This window comes from Neolamprologus brichardi, chromosome 3 (genome assembly GCF_056152115.1).
Source record: "Neolamprologus brichardi isolate AB-2024 chromosome 3, ASM5615211v1, whole genome shotgun sequence".
In the NCBI taxonomy this organism is placed as follows: Eukaryota; Metazoa; Chordata; class Actinopteri; order Cichliformes; family Cichlidae; genus Neolamprologus; species Neolamprologus brichardi.
The window spans coordinates 3282105-3300000 of record NC_142106.1 but is presented as its reverse complement, the minus strand read 5'-3'; the positions used below and the strand labels follow the sequence as shown (position 1 = coordinate 3300000).

The 17896-nt window shown below is 42.8% G+C and overlaps 3 protein-coding genes and 1 pseudogene across 4 annotated transcripts in view; 2 read left to right on the top strand and 2 right to left on the bottom strand.

Annotated features, from left to right (window-relative positions):
- Positions 1-17896, top strand: part of LOC148103139 (uncharacterized) — a 193774-nt gene that overhangs the window by 15338 nt on the left and 160540 nt on the right. The window lies entirely within an intron of this gene.
- On the top strand, positions 4028-7752 carry LOC102782227 (E3 ubiquitin-protein ligase TRIM21-like). The gene is given in 3 exon segments (XM_087838578.1): positions 4028-4134; positions 5824-7471; positions 7474-7752. Coding segments are annotated over 2 exon segments (1662 nt in total). The 5' UTR covers positions 4028-4134; positions 5824-5832; the 3' UTR covers positions 7497-7752.
- On the bottom strand, positions 9762-12020 carry LOC148103141 (zinc finger MYM-type protein 1-like; annotated as a pseudogene).
- LOC148103140 (myelin-oligodendrocyte glycoprotein-like) lies at positions 12625-15945 on the bottom strand. The gene is made up of 4 exons (XM_087838665.1): positions 15821-15945; positions 13910-14248; positions 13667-13765; positions 12625-13002 (listed from the first exon to the last, which is right to left on the bottom strand). Exons 1-4 carry the CDS (start codon positions 15858-15860, stop codon positions 12965-12967), a joined length of 516 nt encoding a protein of 171 aa, XP_087694791.1. The 5' UTR covers positions 15861-15945; the 3' UTR covers positions 12625-12964.

Genomic DNA, 17896 nt, shown 5'->3' with positions numbered 1-17896 from the left:
CAGTTTTTCACAACATAAAGCTTTTTTCACCAAAACCTGCAGTAAATAATATAAATATATAAACAGTGCAAACAATTTCCAGTGACAAGATACACTGTAAACCAGCGGTCCCCAATCTTTTTTGCGCCACGGACCGGTTTATGCCCGACAATATTTTCACAGACCGGCCTTTAAGGTGTCGCGGATAAATACAACAAAACAAAACTAGTACCGGTACCGAAAAAAAAGAAGATTTATTCATAACACACGTGAAAAGACCCAGGAAAACCGAGTAAACGATAAAAACGATAACAAAATAACGCTGAAAACCGATAAAAACCCTGAAAACCATAAAATTTCACACCTGAGCCAGAAAAAAACACCTCTGCACATGAAAAAACTCTTAATACACCAAAGAAACACATGACAAGCAACAGGGGTGGGTAAAGGGTGAGAGATTGTGCGTGCGTGTGTGTGTGTGTGTGTGTGTGTGTGTGTGTGTGTGTGTGTGTGTGTGTGTGATATGTCATAGTGCTTGAAACACACATGAAAATATATTAAAGGTTGATTCTTTTTTTCTTTTGGTTTGTGGAACAAAAATCAGCAACGAAGAAACTCGTGCTGCCTTTAGGTGCACCTGGTAAATTCAGGAATCTCTAATCCAAACCACAGCAGGTTGTTTTAAAGGCTTTTCTGGGTTAATGTTGGTTTGTTGGCAGAAACATGTCTGTGATCGCTGTGTTGTTCTTTTTGATGCAGGATTTCATGTAACTCGGTGCTAAAATCATAACAATGAAGTTTAACAGTTCTAGTGCTCATGCGTCAGCTAGCATGCAGCCTGTTTCAGTTGCTCCTGCTTTTACTGGAGCAATCGTGGCTCAAGAGTTGGGAGTTTGCCTTGTAATTGGAAGGTTGCTGGTTCGAGCCCCGGCTTGGACAGTCTTGGTCGTTGTGTCCTTGGGCAAGACACTTCACCCGTTGCCTACTGGTGGTGGTCAGAGGGCCCGGTGGCGCCAGTGTCCGACAGCCTCGCCTCTGTCAGTGCGCCCCAGGGTGGCTGTGGCTACAATGTAGCTGCCATCACCAGTGTGTGAATGTGTGGATGACTGATTATGTAAAGCGCTTTGGGGTCCTTAGGCACTAGTAAAGCGCTATACAAATACAGACCATTTACTCTTTACTCTAACTTTTTCTTACTTATTTCTTTGTCCTTTACTGAGTGTGTTTATCTGTTTAAAAGCTTTCTTTTCAAACATCGAGAGAGTTTTTGTTCTGCTGTTACTTTCACTGAGGAATGGGACCGCAGCACAGCAGCTACACACCAGAGATCAGCTGAGCCGCCTGATGCTGGTGTTGCAGATTAACTGGTGTCTCAGATTAACTGGAGACGGTCAAAGAGATGTGTGACAGACTTTAAGCAGCTGCTGCCAACAAACCAGCAAATAAACACTGAATATTTCATGTGTGACATTTGTGAAGTTGCCTTAAACACAGTCCGTCAGTCTTTTTGCTCTTGAACAATAAAATATTAAAAACTGTCTCGAGTTTATTTGGTGATGTTCTCGTGCACGAGGCGAAAACAGCAAACAAACGTCACAGTAAATCTTTCCAGCTGATGTTAGGCATCCTCCACCTGCTGAATCCACTTCAGCCTCTTCCTGCTCATATTCCTGTTTAGAGGCACAGTCGGCCTGTACAATGGAGAAAACTGAACACAGGAATCAAAGGAGCTTGCAAAGAAAAGCGTCTGGACTTCTTTAAGTTACTTGAAGACGTTTCACCTCTCATCCGAGAAGCTTCTTCAGTTCTAAGGTCAAATGGTGGAGAGTCCCAGATATAAACCTAGTGGGAGTTTCCCCCCACAGAGGGACAAAGGACCCCCTGATGATCCTCTAATCGCCTGAGCCAAGGTGTGGAACTGGGTGTGGGTCCCAATCAGCCAGAGTTTCTGGTGAGTTCATTGTGAAACCTGGCCCCACCTTATCATGTGAATTCCTGAGGTCAGATGTCCCAGGATGTGAGTGGGCGTTAAGGCGTCTGGGAAGGGATCTCAAAACTGGATTATAGATGGCAGAGAGTTGGTGTCATAAACCACCGCCTCTGTTCAAAGATGGTCGCTCACAGTGGACATAGATGCTTCTTTCACTCCTCTTTCAAACCATCTGTCCTCTCTGTCCAAAATGTGAACATTGGCATCCTCGAAAGAGTGTCTTTAGAACTGAAGAAGCTTCTCGGATGAGAGGTGAAACGTCTTCAAGTAACTTAAAGAAGTCCAGACGCTTTTCTTTGCAAGCTCCTTTGACTACAATGACCTGGATGACTGAGAACCTTCACAGACATGAACAAAGGAATATTTGGATTTCCTTCTTTTTCTCTGCTCATGTTCAACTTGTCTGATTCAAGCTGGGAATATTTATTAGAAATAAAGTGAATAATATTATTTTATTATCACGTTGATGCAGCACATGGTTCAGTTAGCTTTGTATAAACACATGTGTTAGAAATGTTCTTCAATCAGCTCTTTTTACTCTCATTTCACAGCCAGTACTTTTTACTTTTACTTGAGTAAAGAAGTTGAAACAGTACTTGAAGTATTTTTAACAGTAGTACTTCTACTTCAGTACACACTGTGTGTACTTTTACCACCTGTGTCTGAGACCTCCTTCAGGGTCCACCTGAAGCTCTCAGTCTGCTGTGGAAAAAGGAAATCCAGGTGAGTTTCTCCTGATCACCTGAGGCCGTCATTACTGTGTGAACCCACACACCACTCCTCACTCCTCCCACCCGCTGCACACAGTCACTTGCTGTGTCCCAATTCGGGGTATGCACGCTTGAAGTACGCACACTACGCATACTACGTACGGTGCGTACTATAAGTACGAGAAGTGCGGAAGTGAGAGGCTTGTGAAATGGGACAGTATATGCTTCGTCGCGCTGTTCTGGTTGCCTAGCAACCATGATACTAACCGCGAGACACGCTACATACAGCTTTGTTTGACATAAATGAAGGAGAAAATTGTTTTGTTGGTCAATCATTTTTGTCATGACATCACTTTGATTAGTTGAGTATCTGAGGCTGAGACCACAGGACTGTAAAACATGATTCAAGGGCTTCATTTCTGTACTGAACAGTTATTTAAGATTAGCTAGTAAATAATAATTAGTTAATGTTGTTCATGAGACTAAAGTCATCTCACTATGGTAATGTAAATATAATATGGCCAATATTATAGTATTGTCAGATTATTATGATATATATATATATATATATATATATAGATATATATATATATATCTATATAGATATATATATATCTATATATATATATATATATATAGATATATATATATATATATATATATAGATATATATATATCTATATATATATATATATATAGATATATATATATCTATATATATATATATATATATATATATATATCACTGACTGTCAGCTTGTTGTGTTTGTGGATATATGACTGACTTTAATTATCCATAAAATCATCAGATTCTCTGTAAGATTAAGGTCGACTATATGTATATTTAGAAGTAGAGGCTTTAAAACCAAGTTAATGCTGAAAGTACAAACATCACTAGTGTCACATAACTTTGCCGACATGTGGCCAACAGCAATGTTTTAATGTTCTTCATTATTAAACATTCGCACATGAATAAGTGACGTCATATTCAGTACTTACTTTTGACAGTTCACTTTTCGGCCGCTCCCTTCTGCCGTATTTTGCGGCAAAATTATCCACACCCACCGCCGCGCTATGAATTGTGGGATATATGGGACCACGAAGCGTGCACCGGACCACGCTTGATATTTGGGGAAATCGACGGCGCATTTGGAGTATGCATTTGAAGTACACTTCGAATTGGGACAGCCGTCGTCGCGTGGCGGTGACGTAACCGCACTTAAAATGCGTACTTCAAGCGTGCATACCCCGAATTGGGACACAGCAACTGAGTACAGGCTGATTCCTGTAAAGGGAGAGGCAGGAAGAGGCGGAGCAACAGCTGAAAAACAAGAAGCTCAACGTCATTTTGCAGAAGTGAAAGTGTGAGAGAGCAGCAGCAGAGCTGCAGTCGAGTCCTGTTTGTCTCTAAAAGAAGATTCACTGGAGTCCATCAGGTTTCTCTCAGCAACAGTGGTGAGTGCAGCTGATCACACTTCCTGTTTCTACACAAATCTTCACTCTGTTCACTTCATCAGGGCTCTAGAGCGCCACCTCATTTCTCCATGGTGCCACGTAGGCTGCGTCCACACTCGCCCGGATAGATTTGAAAACAGCGCTCCGCGTCCACACTTGTGTTTTCAGTCGTTTTCACGGAGTTGTGCGTCCACATTAAAACAGCCGAAAACTCTTACCTTCCAGTTCTGCGCATGCGTGAAACGCAAGATGATTCAACCGGTCTCATTTCTGTCTGCCGCTTATTTACTTTCCAGCTGTTTGAAACGTCGCGGCAAAAGGTAGAGGAAAAGCACCAAGTTTTTTAAATGGACTAACAATGAGATTGAGTTGTTGCTGCGAGTAACACAAAAGTACAAAGTTTCAAAAGTGAGAGAGAAATAAAGAATTTGAAGAAAAGCTCTGTGGAGCATGTACAGACTGATATTAATCTTTAATAGGACTGTCAAAACTGCTGCTGTATAATGCTCTCCACTATCTTTGTTTAATTGGTCACATGATTGCATCACATGACTAACATGCGTCATTGTTTTAGAAAGTCTCTGTTTTCACTGTGACACAAACGCACCGTCTCCAAATGTTTTGTTTTCAAAATGTTTTCCTTGGAGAAAACGCCGTCTCAGTGTGGAGGCCAAAGCGGAGAGAAAACAGTGCTTTTTCAAACGAAAACGCATTAGTGTGGACGTAGCCTAAACAAATAGGTCACACCGGTACGACCAGCCATTCGAGCAAAGACAAAAGAAAATCTCTGCAACTCTGAAAGTCTCCGTGTGGTCAACAACACATTATGCCCATATCGTTGGCTAAACCAATCAGAGAGAGGGCAGGACCTCTCTGATTGGCCGTGGTCCAGATATTCCTGCAGGACTACGTGTGTACGTTTGAAAGTGCAAGAGGTGAGCAGCCTGATAGGATGGATGTAGCTGTGGGTAATGAGAAAAGAGGAAAAGAACGATTGATAACTTTTTCGTTAAGGCCGGTGCTCTGACACGGAGCCATCAACCTCTCAGTGTCTAACAGTCGAAGAAGCTGTTGAAGAATCTTGTTCTGTGTGTGATGTTGCTGTCCGCTCTGTTGTGTCTGAGATTGTATGTACAGCTTTGTATGTGCAGGTCCATGGAGGCAAGTGTTGTTCCTATAATCCTCTCTGCAGACTTTATGACTCTTTGCAGAGCGTTCCTCTCTGTCTGTGTAGTGTTTCTATACCAGACAGTGATGCCTGTGGTGAGGATGCTCTCTATCAGTCCTCTGCAGGCCTGGGTGAGAGGGTGGTGGTTCATGACAGCTTTCCTGAGCTGCCTAATGAAATAAAGCCTTTGCTGGGCTTTTTTCACTGTTGCTGTAGTGTTGAGAGTCCAGCTCAGGTCTGATGTAACCTGCAGTCCCAGGAATCTGTGGCTGTTTGCCGTCTCCACCTCCGTCCCTTTGACGATAACAGGCTGCAGGGGAGGGGGTTCTTCCAAAAGTGCAGTATTAATTCCCTGGTCTTGTCCGTGTTGAGGATGAGGTGAAGAAGCTTCAAAGAAACTCAAAGAAGTCCAGACGCTTTTCTCTCCAAGCTCCTCAGACTACTGACGCTTGTTTCTCTCTTTTTAAAAATGAAATTTAAAGTGAATTTTGAATCAAATGTTTCTTTTCTTTCTCCCTCAGAGTGCAGACATGTTTGCTGCCAGCAATCTGCGATCTGAAGATCAGTTTCTGTGCTCCATCTGTCTGGATGTGTTCACTGATCCAGTCTCTACACCATGTGGACACAACTTCTGCAAAACCTGCATCAGTCAGCACTGGGACATGAATCAGAGCTGTCAGTGTCCCATGTGTAAAGAGACTTTCTACACTAGACCTCAGCTGAAGGTCAACACCTTCATCTCTGAGATGGTTTCTCAGTTCAGACGTGAAGCTCAGCAGAAAGCCAGCAGCAGCAGCTCAGAGCAACAAGCTGCCAAACCAGGAGAAGTTCCCTGTGACGTCTGCACTGGAACCAGACTGAAGGCCCTGAAGTCCTGCCTGGTGTGTCAGACCTCCTACTGTCAGACTCACCTGGAGCCTCATCTGACAAAGAAAGGTCTGAAAAGACATCAGCTGATTGATGCTGTGGAGAACCTGGAAGGCAGGATGTGCACGAAGCACGATAACCTTCTGCAGCTGTTCTGTAAGACCGACCAGACATGTGTCTGCGTGCTCTGCTCTGTTTTAGACCACAAGAACCACGAGTTTGTTCCTCTGAGAGAAGAATATGAAGGAAAGAAGGCAGAGCTGGAGAAGACAGAGGCTGAGATTCAGCAGATGATCCAGAAGAGACGACTGAAGATTCAGGAGATCACAGAGTCGGTGAAGATGAGTAAAGATGCTGCAGACAGACAGAAAGCAGAAGGTGTTCAGGTCCTCACGGCTCTGATGGAGTCTGTTGAGAGACGCCTGAAGGAGCTCATGAAGGAGATCGAAGACAAACAGGAAGCTACAGAGAAACAGGCTGAAGGTCTCATCAAAGATCTGGAACAGGAAATCTCTGAGCTGATGGAGAGAAGCTCTGAGGTGGAGACGCTCTCACGCTCTGAAGACCACCTCCACCTCCTCCAAAGCTTCTCCTCCCTGAAAGCTGCTCCATCCACCAAGGACTGGACAGAGGTCAGAGTTCATCCACCATCATATGAGGGGACTGTGGGGAGAGCTGTGGCTCAGCTGGAGGAGACAGTCTGGAAACCCATGAAGAAGAAGCTGTTTGAGGCTGAGCTGCAGAGGGTCCAGCAGGATGAGGTGGATGTGACTCTGGATCCTGATACAGCAAATTCCTGGCTCATCCTGTCTGATGATGGAAAACAAGTGTACTGTGGTGATGTGAGGAAGAATCTTCCAGACAACCCAGAGAGATTTTCTTACTGTCCTGGTGTTTTAGGAGAGCAGAGTTTCTCTTCAGGCAGATTTTACTTTGAGGTTCAGGTTAAAGGAAAGACTAAATGGACTTTAGGAGTGTCCACAGAGTCAATCAACAGGAAGGGACAAATCACACTGAGACCTCAGGATGGTTTCTGGACTGTGTGGCTGAGAAATGGAAATAAGTACAGTGCTCGTGCTTCACCTCTAGTCCCCCTCTGTCTTCATCCTGGTCCTGAGAAGGTGGGGGTGTTTGTGGATTATGAGGAGGGTCTGGTCTCCTTTTATGATGTAGGTGCTGCAGCTCTGATCTACTCCTTTACTGGCTGCTCCTTCACTCACAAACTCCACCCATACTTTGGTCCCTGTACTAATGATGGAGGTAAAAACTCTGCACCTCTGATCATCTGTGCTGTCAATCAAACTGATCAACGACTGATTTAATTTGATGAATGATTGATTTTTCTTGAAGGGAACAAATGAACATATTGAGTGTAAATCCTCTACAGTCTCCATGTTTCTATAGAATCTGATCATCAGGACTCTGATTCACACTTTGATTCTCATGGAGTTTGATTTGAACAGAAGAAAAGTTAAATCAGGAAATGTTCCCACTGATGGAGACTCGAGCTGAAGAGCAAATATCAGAGAATAAATGTCCAAAAGCTTCATTTACAATAAAGTTTGTTCAATGCTTTGAGTGAATCCAGACTCATGTGTGGCTGTTATACGGAGCATCAGAGTCCAGCTGAGTTATGTTGGATACAAACTGCTTATTTTGGCTCTGTGAGCAGTTTTGTTCACTGAAAACTGATGAGACGGATAATATTCAAAGAACTCTGTAGAGATTCATGCATCCATGTTCTCCACCTGCAGGTGTGGAGGAGAAAGGTGGAGCACAGACTGCTGCATCCTTCCAGTCACATCATTTTGATGATTATATTTGCATGTTGTGATGATTTGGGTTAAAGATCAACAGAGTTGAACGGCTGCAGTCACAGCATGAAGACGATGCTGAAGCTGAGCTGTCAGTGAACATGTTTCACTGTGATTTGATTTGAAGAATAGAAAGTGTGTGTGGCTGCTGACAGCTGCAGTCTCTGTTAGTCTGCATGTTCAACACACACACAACTTTACCCCTGAGGCAACGATCCAGCAACAACAACACACACTGTTAAAGAACACTTTACTGTTTAACCCTTTAAAGCCGGTCGGAGCAGGCACGCTCTCTTTTGCGTAACTATTTTTAAATCCCGGTAGCACAACAACCACGTAAGCTCGCGCAATAACTTTTTTTGCATATGAAACCGGAGGAGTTGTACTTACATCTTATGCCATCAGCTTGTCCTCGGTCATGGTTTCCACATATAGTTTTGCAAAAACTGCATAAAAAGCACTTGCAGCAACAAAAACATAATATTCCAGAAACAGGCTTTGCTGATCCGATCAGCTGTTCATAACACTTCCTACGTTGAAATACACGTCAGCGCGAACAATCACATGTCCGCCATTTCCTGCCCGAAACCGGAAGTGATGTCATTTTTGCGGAAAATGTAGTTTTTTACTTGTAGGCCTTGAAAGCCTATACAGGTGTTTTTAAAAGTCATGTTTGACTTCATGCTTTTCTGAATAGTTTCTGGGATGCTTAGAACTCGAATTGCACTGCTTGAAATAGTTTATTTTGATGCATATGCTGTTTTCTTTGCAAATTTGCATCAAAGGATTGTTTTTCGTTTTTCTGCAGTTTATAAAAATTGGTGTATCTCAAAAATAAAACTATGAAGACACTCAAAATAAATTTCCTGTTGTTGTAAACTATTTTTTGCAACTTTTTTGTATTTAAAGTTTTGAGTGATAAACCTCTTAAATTTGTCCAAGTAGAAATATATGTAAAAAAACAAAAAAACAAAAGCGATTTTAATTTTTTTGTAGTTAATTGCACTTTTTTGCAATTTATGTAATTACTATGGACTTAATGCATACATTTTATTAAAATATAATGGATTGCATTTATATAGCGCTTTTAGGGACCCTCAAAGTGCTTTACAATACCACTATTCATTCACTCTCACATTCACAGACTGGTGGAGGCAGCTACAGTTGTAGCCACAGCTGCCCTGGGGCAGACTGAATATATATGGGCTATAACAGTTGTATTGATGTATAGCAACTTAAAATGCTCCATGCTTTGACCTATGTCCTTGTTAGCCTTGATAAACCTTGATCTTCCTTCATTAAACCTTGAAATTCCTTTCACCTTTGAACTTAAGGCTTAAATTAAACCTTTGTTAAAAACCTTCTTACCAACTTGTAATTCCAACTTTCTGCATTAAACATGTATCTTATCATATAAACACTCGATCACTGAGAGAACTGTAACTTTAGGCAGAACCAAATGAAGCAGCTAATCTCGTCAAAATCAGGGGTGTCACTAGGTGTTAAGGACAGGGGGGGCTTAGCCCCCAAGAGATGCACACAATATGAACGAACGTAGTGAATGAGCACAAAATTTCACAAACAGAAAACAAAGACTGAGAAATTGTTTTCCTACTTTTTTGGACAGATTAAACATCCTAGGCCACCAATAGATCTATTGTTTTATTTCAGTCTGTTTTATAATACAGGACAACAAGAAAACAGAGGAAATGTGTTTGCTGCATCAATAACAAGAAAAAAACTGAAAATAAAAAAGTACATCATTTTTATGGCTGCGATCACCAGTTACTTGGTGGAAGCGTCAAAGAATGACGTCTGTTTTTAAGAGTGGCAAATCGGTCAACCACTCTGTTGTGACTCAGATGCTGAAGCGTGTCTTTTTCAGTAGACATGACTGCAAGACTGAAGTCTTTTCTGACCCATTGTTTGACGCAGCCAGGAGTGCAGCCGACGCAGTGCACTAAAGGACCTTTCGCACGAGCAGCTGCTGACAGGCACTGTTAGGGCAACTTGAATGGTTGCCTTCAGAGAGGGAAACATGTCTGAATCAAGGAGGTTGTACACAGACAACATATTTTTGGGTGGACATCCAGCCTCTGTTTTCCGGGTAAGAAAGTTTCTGGCCACCAGAACCTCCTCTTTTTTCAGGTGAAGTCTGTAGTGCTTTGCAAGTTCATTCAAGTGTGTGTCACTTGAGTGTCACTCAAGAAGTTCTCAGATTTAGGACTGCATGCCTGGATGCCTTTTAGCAGCCCTGCATCTACACTGCAAAATCTTTGATCAAGCTCGCCAACCATCCGATCCACACAAGTAACAAGTAACTCTCTTTTCAATGTGTCTGAGTTGTTCGATTCAGTGCGTGAACCCACAGTTGCCTCCAGGACAAAATCCTCCATCATCTGTTTGTGCCTTGTCTTGGCACCTGGTTCAGGGATACTGTGGGTGTTGCACAGGGCCTTGGTTTTCTCATACAGCTCTGTGGCAAATGCATCTGAGTGTTTGCCCTTAAGTGTGTCACACACAGCTTGTTTGCAGATAAAAACTTCTGACAGGTCGACTGAAACATCAGTAGTGCATAGACTGCTGAGAACTTGTAGAGCTTTGCTCTGAGACCAACAGCTATGGGGGATCCAATTGCAGATAGGCACTCCAAAATGGCAGGCAATGTCTCAAGAACTGCACTGATTGCTCGCAACTGACATGCCCAGCGAGTGTTTGAAAGTTGCACAAGCTCAGTTTTTGTCAATCCAAGCTTTGCCTGACTATGAGTTGCTGCAGCTGCTTCATCATTTTCCCATTTAACCCTGTGCGGTTATTAGAGGAGACGCAGCCGTCTGTCCTCTCTGTGGTATTTATTCTGGACAACACGGATGTCAACAGGGTCAGTGTTCATCTGATTATTAATATTTAATATTAATAATTATTATAATTCTATTATCATTAAAATAATGAGCACTACAGCCATGCTACTTTCAGCTGTCCAATAACGTTTGTAACGACTCGTAGTCATAGTGATGATAATAAATATGATAAACACAGACAGTTAAATGAGCCGCTGACTCACTCTGGGAAATAATTACTTATGGGAAAAAAACATACTTAATTCAGTTAATACATTAATCAGTAAATACAAAGATGTTTCGATGCGTGCAGGAAAAATTGAAGGTAACTCAGCTGAGTGACGTGCTGTTGTCTGCTGGTAGCTGCTGTCATGTAGGCGGAGCTACAGGCTTCACTGCGACATATGGAAGGAGGAGGGGGAGGGGCAGAGATAGACCAGCAGAGTGCAGGCGGAGCAGCATCACTTGGATCCTCCGAGCTGGAGTCCTGCTGTGAGACAGCGACAGCTGGCCAGCACACAGCATCTACAGTCACACATGTCAGAGGACTCCAACAGGAAGAGCAATAAATAACACTGAGAGGCAGTCGACGGTTTGATCTCCTACAAAAATCGAATTAAGTAGAACCTGAAATCTGTTCTAATAGAAACTGTGTGAATCCTCTGTGGGGCTTTGTTTCGTTAGGAAAACATCACAAATATGAATACTGCATAAATCCTGGAACAAAGCATCACCTTTATATAAATGATGGTGTCAAACGTATGGCCTGGGGGCCAGGAGCGGTCGCCTGTAAGTCTAATTTGTACCAGCTGTGAAAAATATAACAAGTGTAAAAAAAAAAAGGTTTAATTCAAATTTATCTGTGCAGAATTTTTATTTTATTTTATCTTTTGCAGCAAGCACAAGGATGTGCCATCATTTTTTATTTCTTTTTTTATTATAAAATAACTTTATTAACATATCCATATTCCTCCATGTAAACAGGGGTTGTAACAGTCAGTGAAACAGGCGTGCACCATCTCCAGTCATCTATTATTAATAAAGTGATTTCTTCCATTAAACGTATAGAAACATATTCTGTCATTGGAACAATTTTATCCCTAAATATGTAAACAGACTGCAACATTTCGCTCTGTACCTCCATCCTTTCACTGTTCACATGTTTTTATTAAGTGTAATAAAGCTCGATCACCTCATAAGAATTGAAATTTCAAGACAAACAGTCACAAAGTGATTAAAATTGTGTAAATAAGTCAAAGGACGCCTGCACAGGTGGGACGTCAGCGTCTTTATTCAATCTTCTGTGTTATGTTCTGTACCCAGAATCATCACCGTCTGAAACACTCGGGTGGAGGCTCGTGATGCACAAACTGCTGATAGAGGAACTTTTGACCTGAACAGGAAGTCCTCGTGTGTGACAGGAAGCTGATACGTGACTGAAAGTTCACAGTCCACAGCTTTCAACACTTTATTCCTTTTTGTTACGAGGGTAAAAAATACGGTTGATGCTGCATTTGAGTTAATTGTTAACTGATCACAGAGAAGCATGAGCGCACGTTTATCGTTTAATAGAGCTCGTAATCTTTACAGAGATAGAGATGCAGGCTGAGGACAGAACAACCTCCACCTGAGAGGAGACGGGCACCATCATATCATTGCCTACATATCTGATCTGAACACGCTCCGTCTTAGTGACTCTGTGTTTTGTGTCTGTTTGATGTCCGTGGGGATAAAAACCAGAGGCTCTGATGTTCGTGTTGACGTCTTTATTTCAGGTTCTGAGTGAACAGGAAGTTTCTGGACCAACAACGTTAACAAAGGACGGCGTTGTAGCCGCTGTAGTCAGCTTACTCACAGAAAAACCTTTAAATTCACCTGACTGCTGTAGTATCTGATTGTTGCCTTCAAAGTAAACACACTCAGTCTACACAGAGGCAGAAAGCTTCAGCTGCTGTGAGGTGTGCACCTGTGTCCACACCTGTGGTTCCTACCAGAGGTCAGTCAGTCGTATCCTGTGCTCTCATTGGTTGCTTGAAGACTTCATGCCACTGCAGTTTATCAGGCAGGTGTGTCTGTGTGTGGATCATTGTGTGTTTGTAGAGCGTCTCCTCTGTGACGTCCTGATGAAGGTCAGCTGTGCTTTACAGGGCGTCAGAATCCCCGTCTTCACTTTCACAGCCTGAAGAAGTGAGAGGAAAACAAAGAGGTCACACACAGATGTCAGTGCGTCCACTCTGCTGTGTGAGCAGCTCTTCTCTCCTGTTGCCACTGAGTCCTCTGACTTCAGTGATGACAGAGAGGATCACTGTGTGACACCTGTAGCTGCTTCACTCTGCTCTGGATCAGCTGACAGCTTTGTAAACGTGTTTTCATGGGTTGGTTTGTTCCAAGTGAACTACAAACCATGTGACCACCTTCAGCGCCACAAAGAGGATTTACATGAATTTCACGCTTAGTTTCCAGCTGGTACTGACTGTGCACATCTATGCTGTTGGCTACCTCAGACTTACAGCATAGATGTGGTAGCTGATCACACTTACACACCATCAAGGAAGTTTTTTTATATCTGGAGTTTGTTTAGAAGCAGATCTGGACCACGCCTCTTTCAGCAGCGCTCTTATCGTAGGTCAAACCCCGACTGTTAGAATCCGACGCTTCGTAGTCCGAATGAGGAAATCGGATTCTGACACTCAGGAGAAAGCTCAGGGATATTTGCCTGTTCACTTCATAACTCTCAACTCTTTCAGCTTCTGGAACAAGTTTGTGTGAGTCACAGTCAAGGAGCCACCAGAGGACACCTGCTGACCATCGGCATTATGGGTAGTGTAGGAGGAGACACTCACCTGACATGAAATAGCGACAGAAATGAAATAAAAGAACCCCGGAAACTATAAGGACCAGAACCAGGAGAAACACGAGAGGCTCCCAGTATGACAACTGCTCTGTAAAGACAGACAACAAACAGTGTGACCTTTGACCTTTGAGTCCATGTAATCTCAGCTGTATTGATCCTTTGATTGTAAAGTAAAGACTACTTTCAGTGATGTAATCTTTATCAACAGCAGTCGCTGAAGCTTCTTGCTGACCTTTGACCTGCAGCTGTACATCTCCCAGTTTCTGGTAGCCAAATATAGGGTCTCTGATGGAGCAGGTGTAGGTGGCGCTGTCAGACAGTTGGAGATTGGTCAGGTTCAGGCTGAGGTCTCCAGTTTCCAGAGCGTCAGTCTTCATGGATGTTCGGCCGCTGTAACGCTGGTTTTGATCTTTCAGTTCGTCTCCCTGAAGCTGACGCTGGTGGACGGTTGGAGGACTGAGGTCGGAGCGACTCCACACCACTGTGGAGTTGTCCAGTTCAGATGTTTGGTTATTACAGGACAGCAGGATGAACGGATCCCCAACATACACAGCTGAGGCATGCTGGGAAACTGTGAGGACATATAGAGAGACACCGTGTGTCATGTTTGAGGTAATAATCACGGTCAGACCTGCTTACAGACGTCAGAGCAGACAGAATGATGATTACCAATGTTGAATTCATTTTCATTCATGCAACATGAATTAAACTGGAGAGGAAGCCCATCATCCAAAGATGCTAAACACAAAGCACATCAAACAGGAAAGCACAGGAAAGGAACAGAAATCTTCAAAGTAAAACAGGAAGTAAAGTGTAAAAGTTCCAGAGGATAAAAGGAAAACATTTACAAACACAAGCAGAAAAAGGATTAAAAGTGAAAATGCTAAAATGCTAACAAAGGAATCGGGGGGTATCTTGTAGGCCGGTTTACAGGCACCGTCAGGCCTAGTGAGGGTGTCCCGCTACCCTCACTAGGGAGGGTGATGGATGATGACACACGACTGCTGCTGATCAGCCTCGTTTGGGGGAGCTAATTAGGGGAGTGGCTGAGCGCCCATCGTTCCGTGACAAACCGTCGGTTTAATCAGTGCACAAAGCTGTTGTGAAGTGTGTGGTCTGCAGCTTGTGTGAGATTTCTTACGGCTGCATTTGTTGTTTCCCGCAGGATCGCGGAAACAGGAGGACAAGCAAGCGCCATGAAACATATTTTCAGTATAGTAATTATGAATTACTCTCAGTAATTAGCATAATGCAACACTTTTATGAACACTAAGGAATAATGTAAGTAATAGATTACTTTTTGGAGTAACAACCTCACCACTGACTGTGACCTGATACAGTCTGAAGCTGTTCAGGCATCCACCATGCCAGCTAACAGAGCATATCCACCAGTATCTATGAAGACTCGTGCTAACCACTTTCAGATTCATTTGCGTCTAAATTCTGATGATGTTTTTTCTTTCACTGTTGCAAAGTGCAAACATGACAATTTTCATAAAGTTAAAAAGTAATCTATTACAGCTTTAAAACAGGAGACAGTTGATTTAGCCTGAAATCTTGCGTTGCCTCAAGTAAGTCGCTGCGTTGATGTTTGACAGACTTCAATGAAAGTTTCTGGTTGGAGCAACAAACAGGTTAAGCTCAGATTGAGCTTCAGACTTCAGGGTGACTTATGGCTCTTTAAACCTCTGTTCAGGTGCAAAAGTGTTTCTCCTGTTCCTAGTTTCCCTGTTTTTGTATGTTTGTCACATTTAAATGTTTGACATCATCAAACTAATTTAGGCATTAGAGAAAGATAACACAAGTAAACACAAAGTGCAGCTTCTAAATGATTAAGGAGGAAAAACGGTGCCTCAGTTAAATCACTTTAAGTTTAGAATTAAAGCACTAAACAAACATAAACAATATGTAGGTCAGCAGGATGTGTGAGCCGAACTCACACAGAGAGAGTTACACACCAATATCAACCACAAACTTCTTCACACATGGACCTGTGAGCCACGTTTCCATCTTTTCTCCAAAACCTTCAAGACTTCCATGTTTCTAATGAGCGTACAAACCTTGTAATAAACGTGATCATGTCTGTGACGATGATCAACCTGAGTGAAAACAATGTGCATTCAGATTTCAGAGAGTTTCTTACCGTCGATGAGGAGAAGCAGGAACAGCAGCAGCATCTTCATCCTCCTGTGAAGTCGACACCAGCACAGATGCCGTTAAACACTCGGACGCACGTCTGCAGCTGCTGACGCACAAATCAAACGTTCCTCTCGGCCTCTGCTGTCTGTCTGTTGCAGGAAACCACGAGAGCTGATATGAGATAAAGAAGCACCAGTTTCAGTGTTCGCTGCTCTTCATCAGTCTGAGACTCAGGCTGCTGTGGTGATTCTCCTGAACTCTCATCTATGTTGTAATCGTTTCATCTTTATGCATATTTATATGCAGCACACCACATGTTTTAGTCTTCAAGTTTCATTTTTTATTTTCATTTTAACTTCATCAGCTTATCTCAGCTCCCAGCAGCAAAGCTTTGGTCTGACACAGATTCTCTTCATGCAGATGTAAAATTTTACTGTGTTTGTTAAACTTCAGTCTGAGTCTTTCCACCGCAGGAGCTACATTTATTTGTATTTTAGAAAAACAGAGTCCATGAGTGACTCAGACATCAGCGCTGTGAAGCATCTTCAGCACACAGTCGAAACACTGGAGGTGAATGTAATCTTGCATCTATGTGGGTCAGCGATCCTCGAGAGACGTGAAGACAAAATGTACAAACTAACGTCTCTGCCTGTTACACAGATGCTTTTCTTCAGGAGACAGTTTTAAATATAAGTTGTTGTTTTTTTAATCTCTGATCATAACTCAGCTGGTCGCAGCTGTCACTGACATGCACACTGAGTGCAACATTTTAATGCAGCTCTGCTGGAGATGTGAGAGGATGTGCATGTTGTCTGCTGGTAGCTGCTGTCACGCAGGTGGAGTCACCGCGAGCTGCCGTGAGAGGACACAGACTGCTCATATAGGAGAAGATGGAAGCTGGAGCAGGAGAAGCAGCCCAGCAGAGTGCAGACGGAGCAGCATCGCTTGGATCCTCCGAGCTGGAGTCAGAGCTCAGACATGTGCAGAGACCGGAGCAGCCAGCTCCAGCAGGTGTCCGGTATAAATTCATGTAATAAAGCCACAGCAGCGCTTTGACTTTATTTTTAGATTCTTTGATTCATGATGTGGAAAAACGTAGATTAATCTTGGATTTATTTTCTTCACACACATCCTGGAACAATCTGGAGCTGTGTTCGTGGGCTTTGACAGGATCCTGTCTGCAATGATAATAAGCAGCTGTGGGGCTGTGGCACACATGTTTCCATGGCAACAAACACAGCAAAACGTCAAAGCTTCTCTGTTATCACCTCACAGCGTGTTCGTGTTCACACGTTGTGTTTTTAATGTAATCACAGTATTCCCACGGACACGTCGCGGTGCACCTTCCACGGACTCGCTAGATCTCAGGTTTATCTGTAAATTTATATTAGTCATAAATACACATATTTTTGTGGCCTAAAGGTTTTTTTATTTTCCTCAATTTTAATTATTTTAGCGGTAAAATCATAATTTTCCGACCAAAAAAAAAAATAATAGAGTTATAATGTGGTTTATGAGCACGTAGGAGGTGACATTTTTATTCTCTTTAGCATAAAGAAAAATAGCTCTGTGACTTCATAAGAAATCTCTTTGGTCAACAACTTCCAGACTGAGTATTTGGTGGATATGCTCTGAGTATTCAGGATACAGGCGGACAACATGGTGATGGCTAACCAACCTGATATAGTGTCGGACAAACAGAGGATGACAGCCGTAGTGATAGATGTACCGAATGACAGCAACATCAGGAAGAAGGAACATGAGAAGCTGGAGAAGTACCAAGGGCTCAGAGAAGAGCTGGAGAGGATGTGGAGGATGAAGGTAACAGTGGTAATCGGAGCAGTAGGTGTGGTGACTCCCATGCAGGGCTCTAGACTAACTTTTTGACATGGGCTCACCGGTATGCCTAACTTAAAAAATTTAGGTGTACCAGCACAAAAGTTAGGCACACTAAAATTTTTCAACCACATCACTTAACACCGCAGTTTTACATGTGCACTTTCTTTTTTTTGGGGGGGGAGGGGGGGGAGTCCATACAGAAAATATTCATTTCTAAATTATTAACTAACAAACTTGTGCT

Coding starts and splice junctions, on each gene's coding strand:
- LOC148103140 (XM_087838665.1), bottom strand. CDS start 15,860: ATGAAGATGCTGCTGCTGTTCCTGCTTCTCCTCATCGACG. Junction 14,249..15,820: donor CCTGCTTCTCCTCATCGACG/GTAAGAAACTCT, acceptor ATGTCCTCACAG/TTTCCCAGCATGCCTCAGCT. Junction 13,766..13,909: donor TGTACAGCTGCAGGTCAAAG/GTCAGCAAGAAG, acceptor CTGTCTTTACAG/AGCAGTTGTCATACTGGGAG.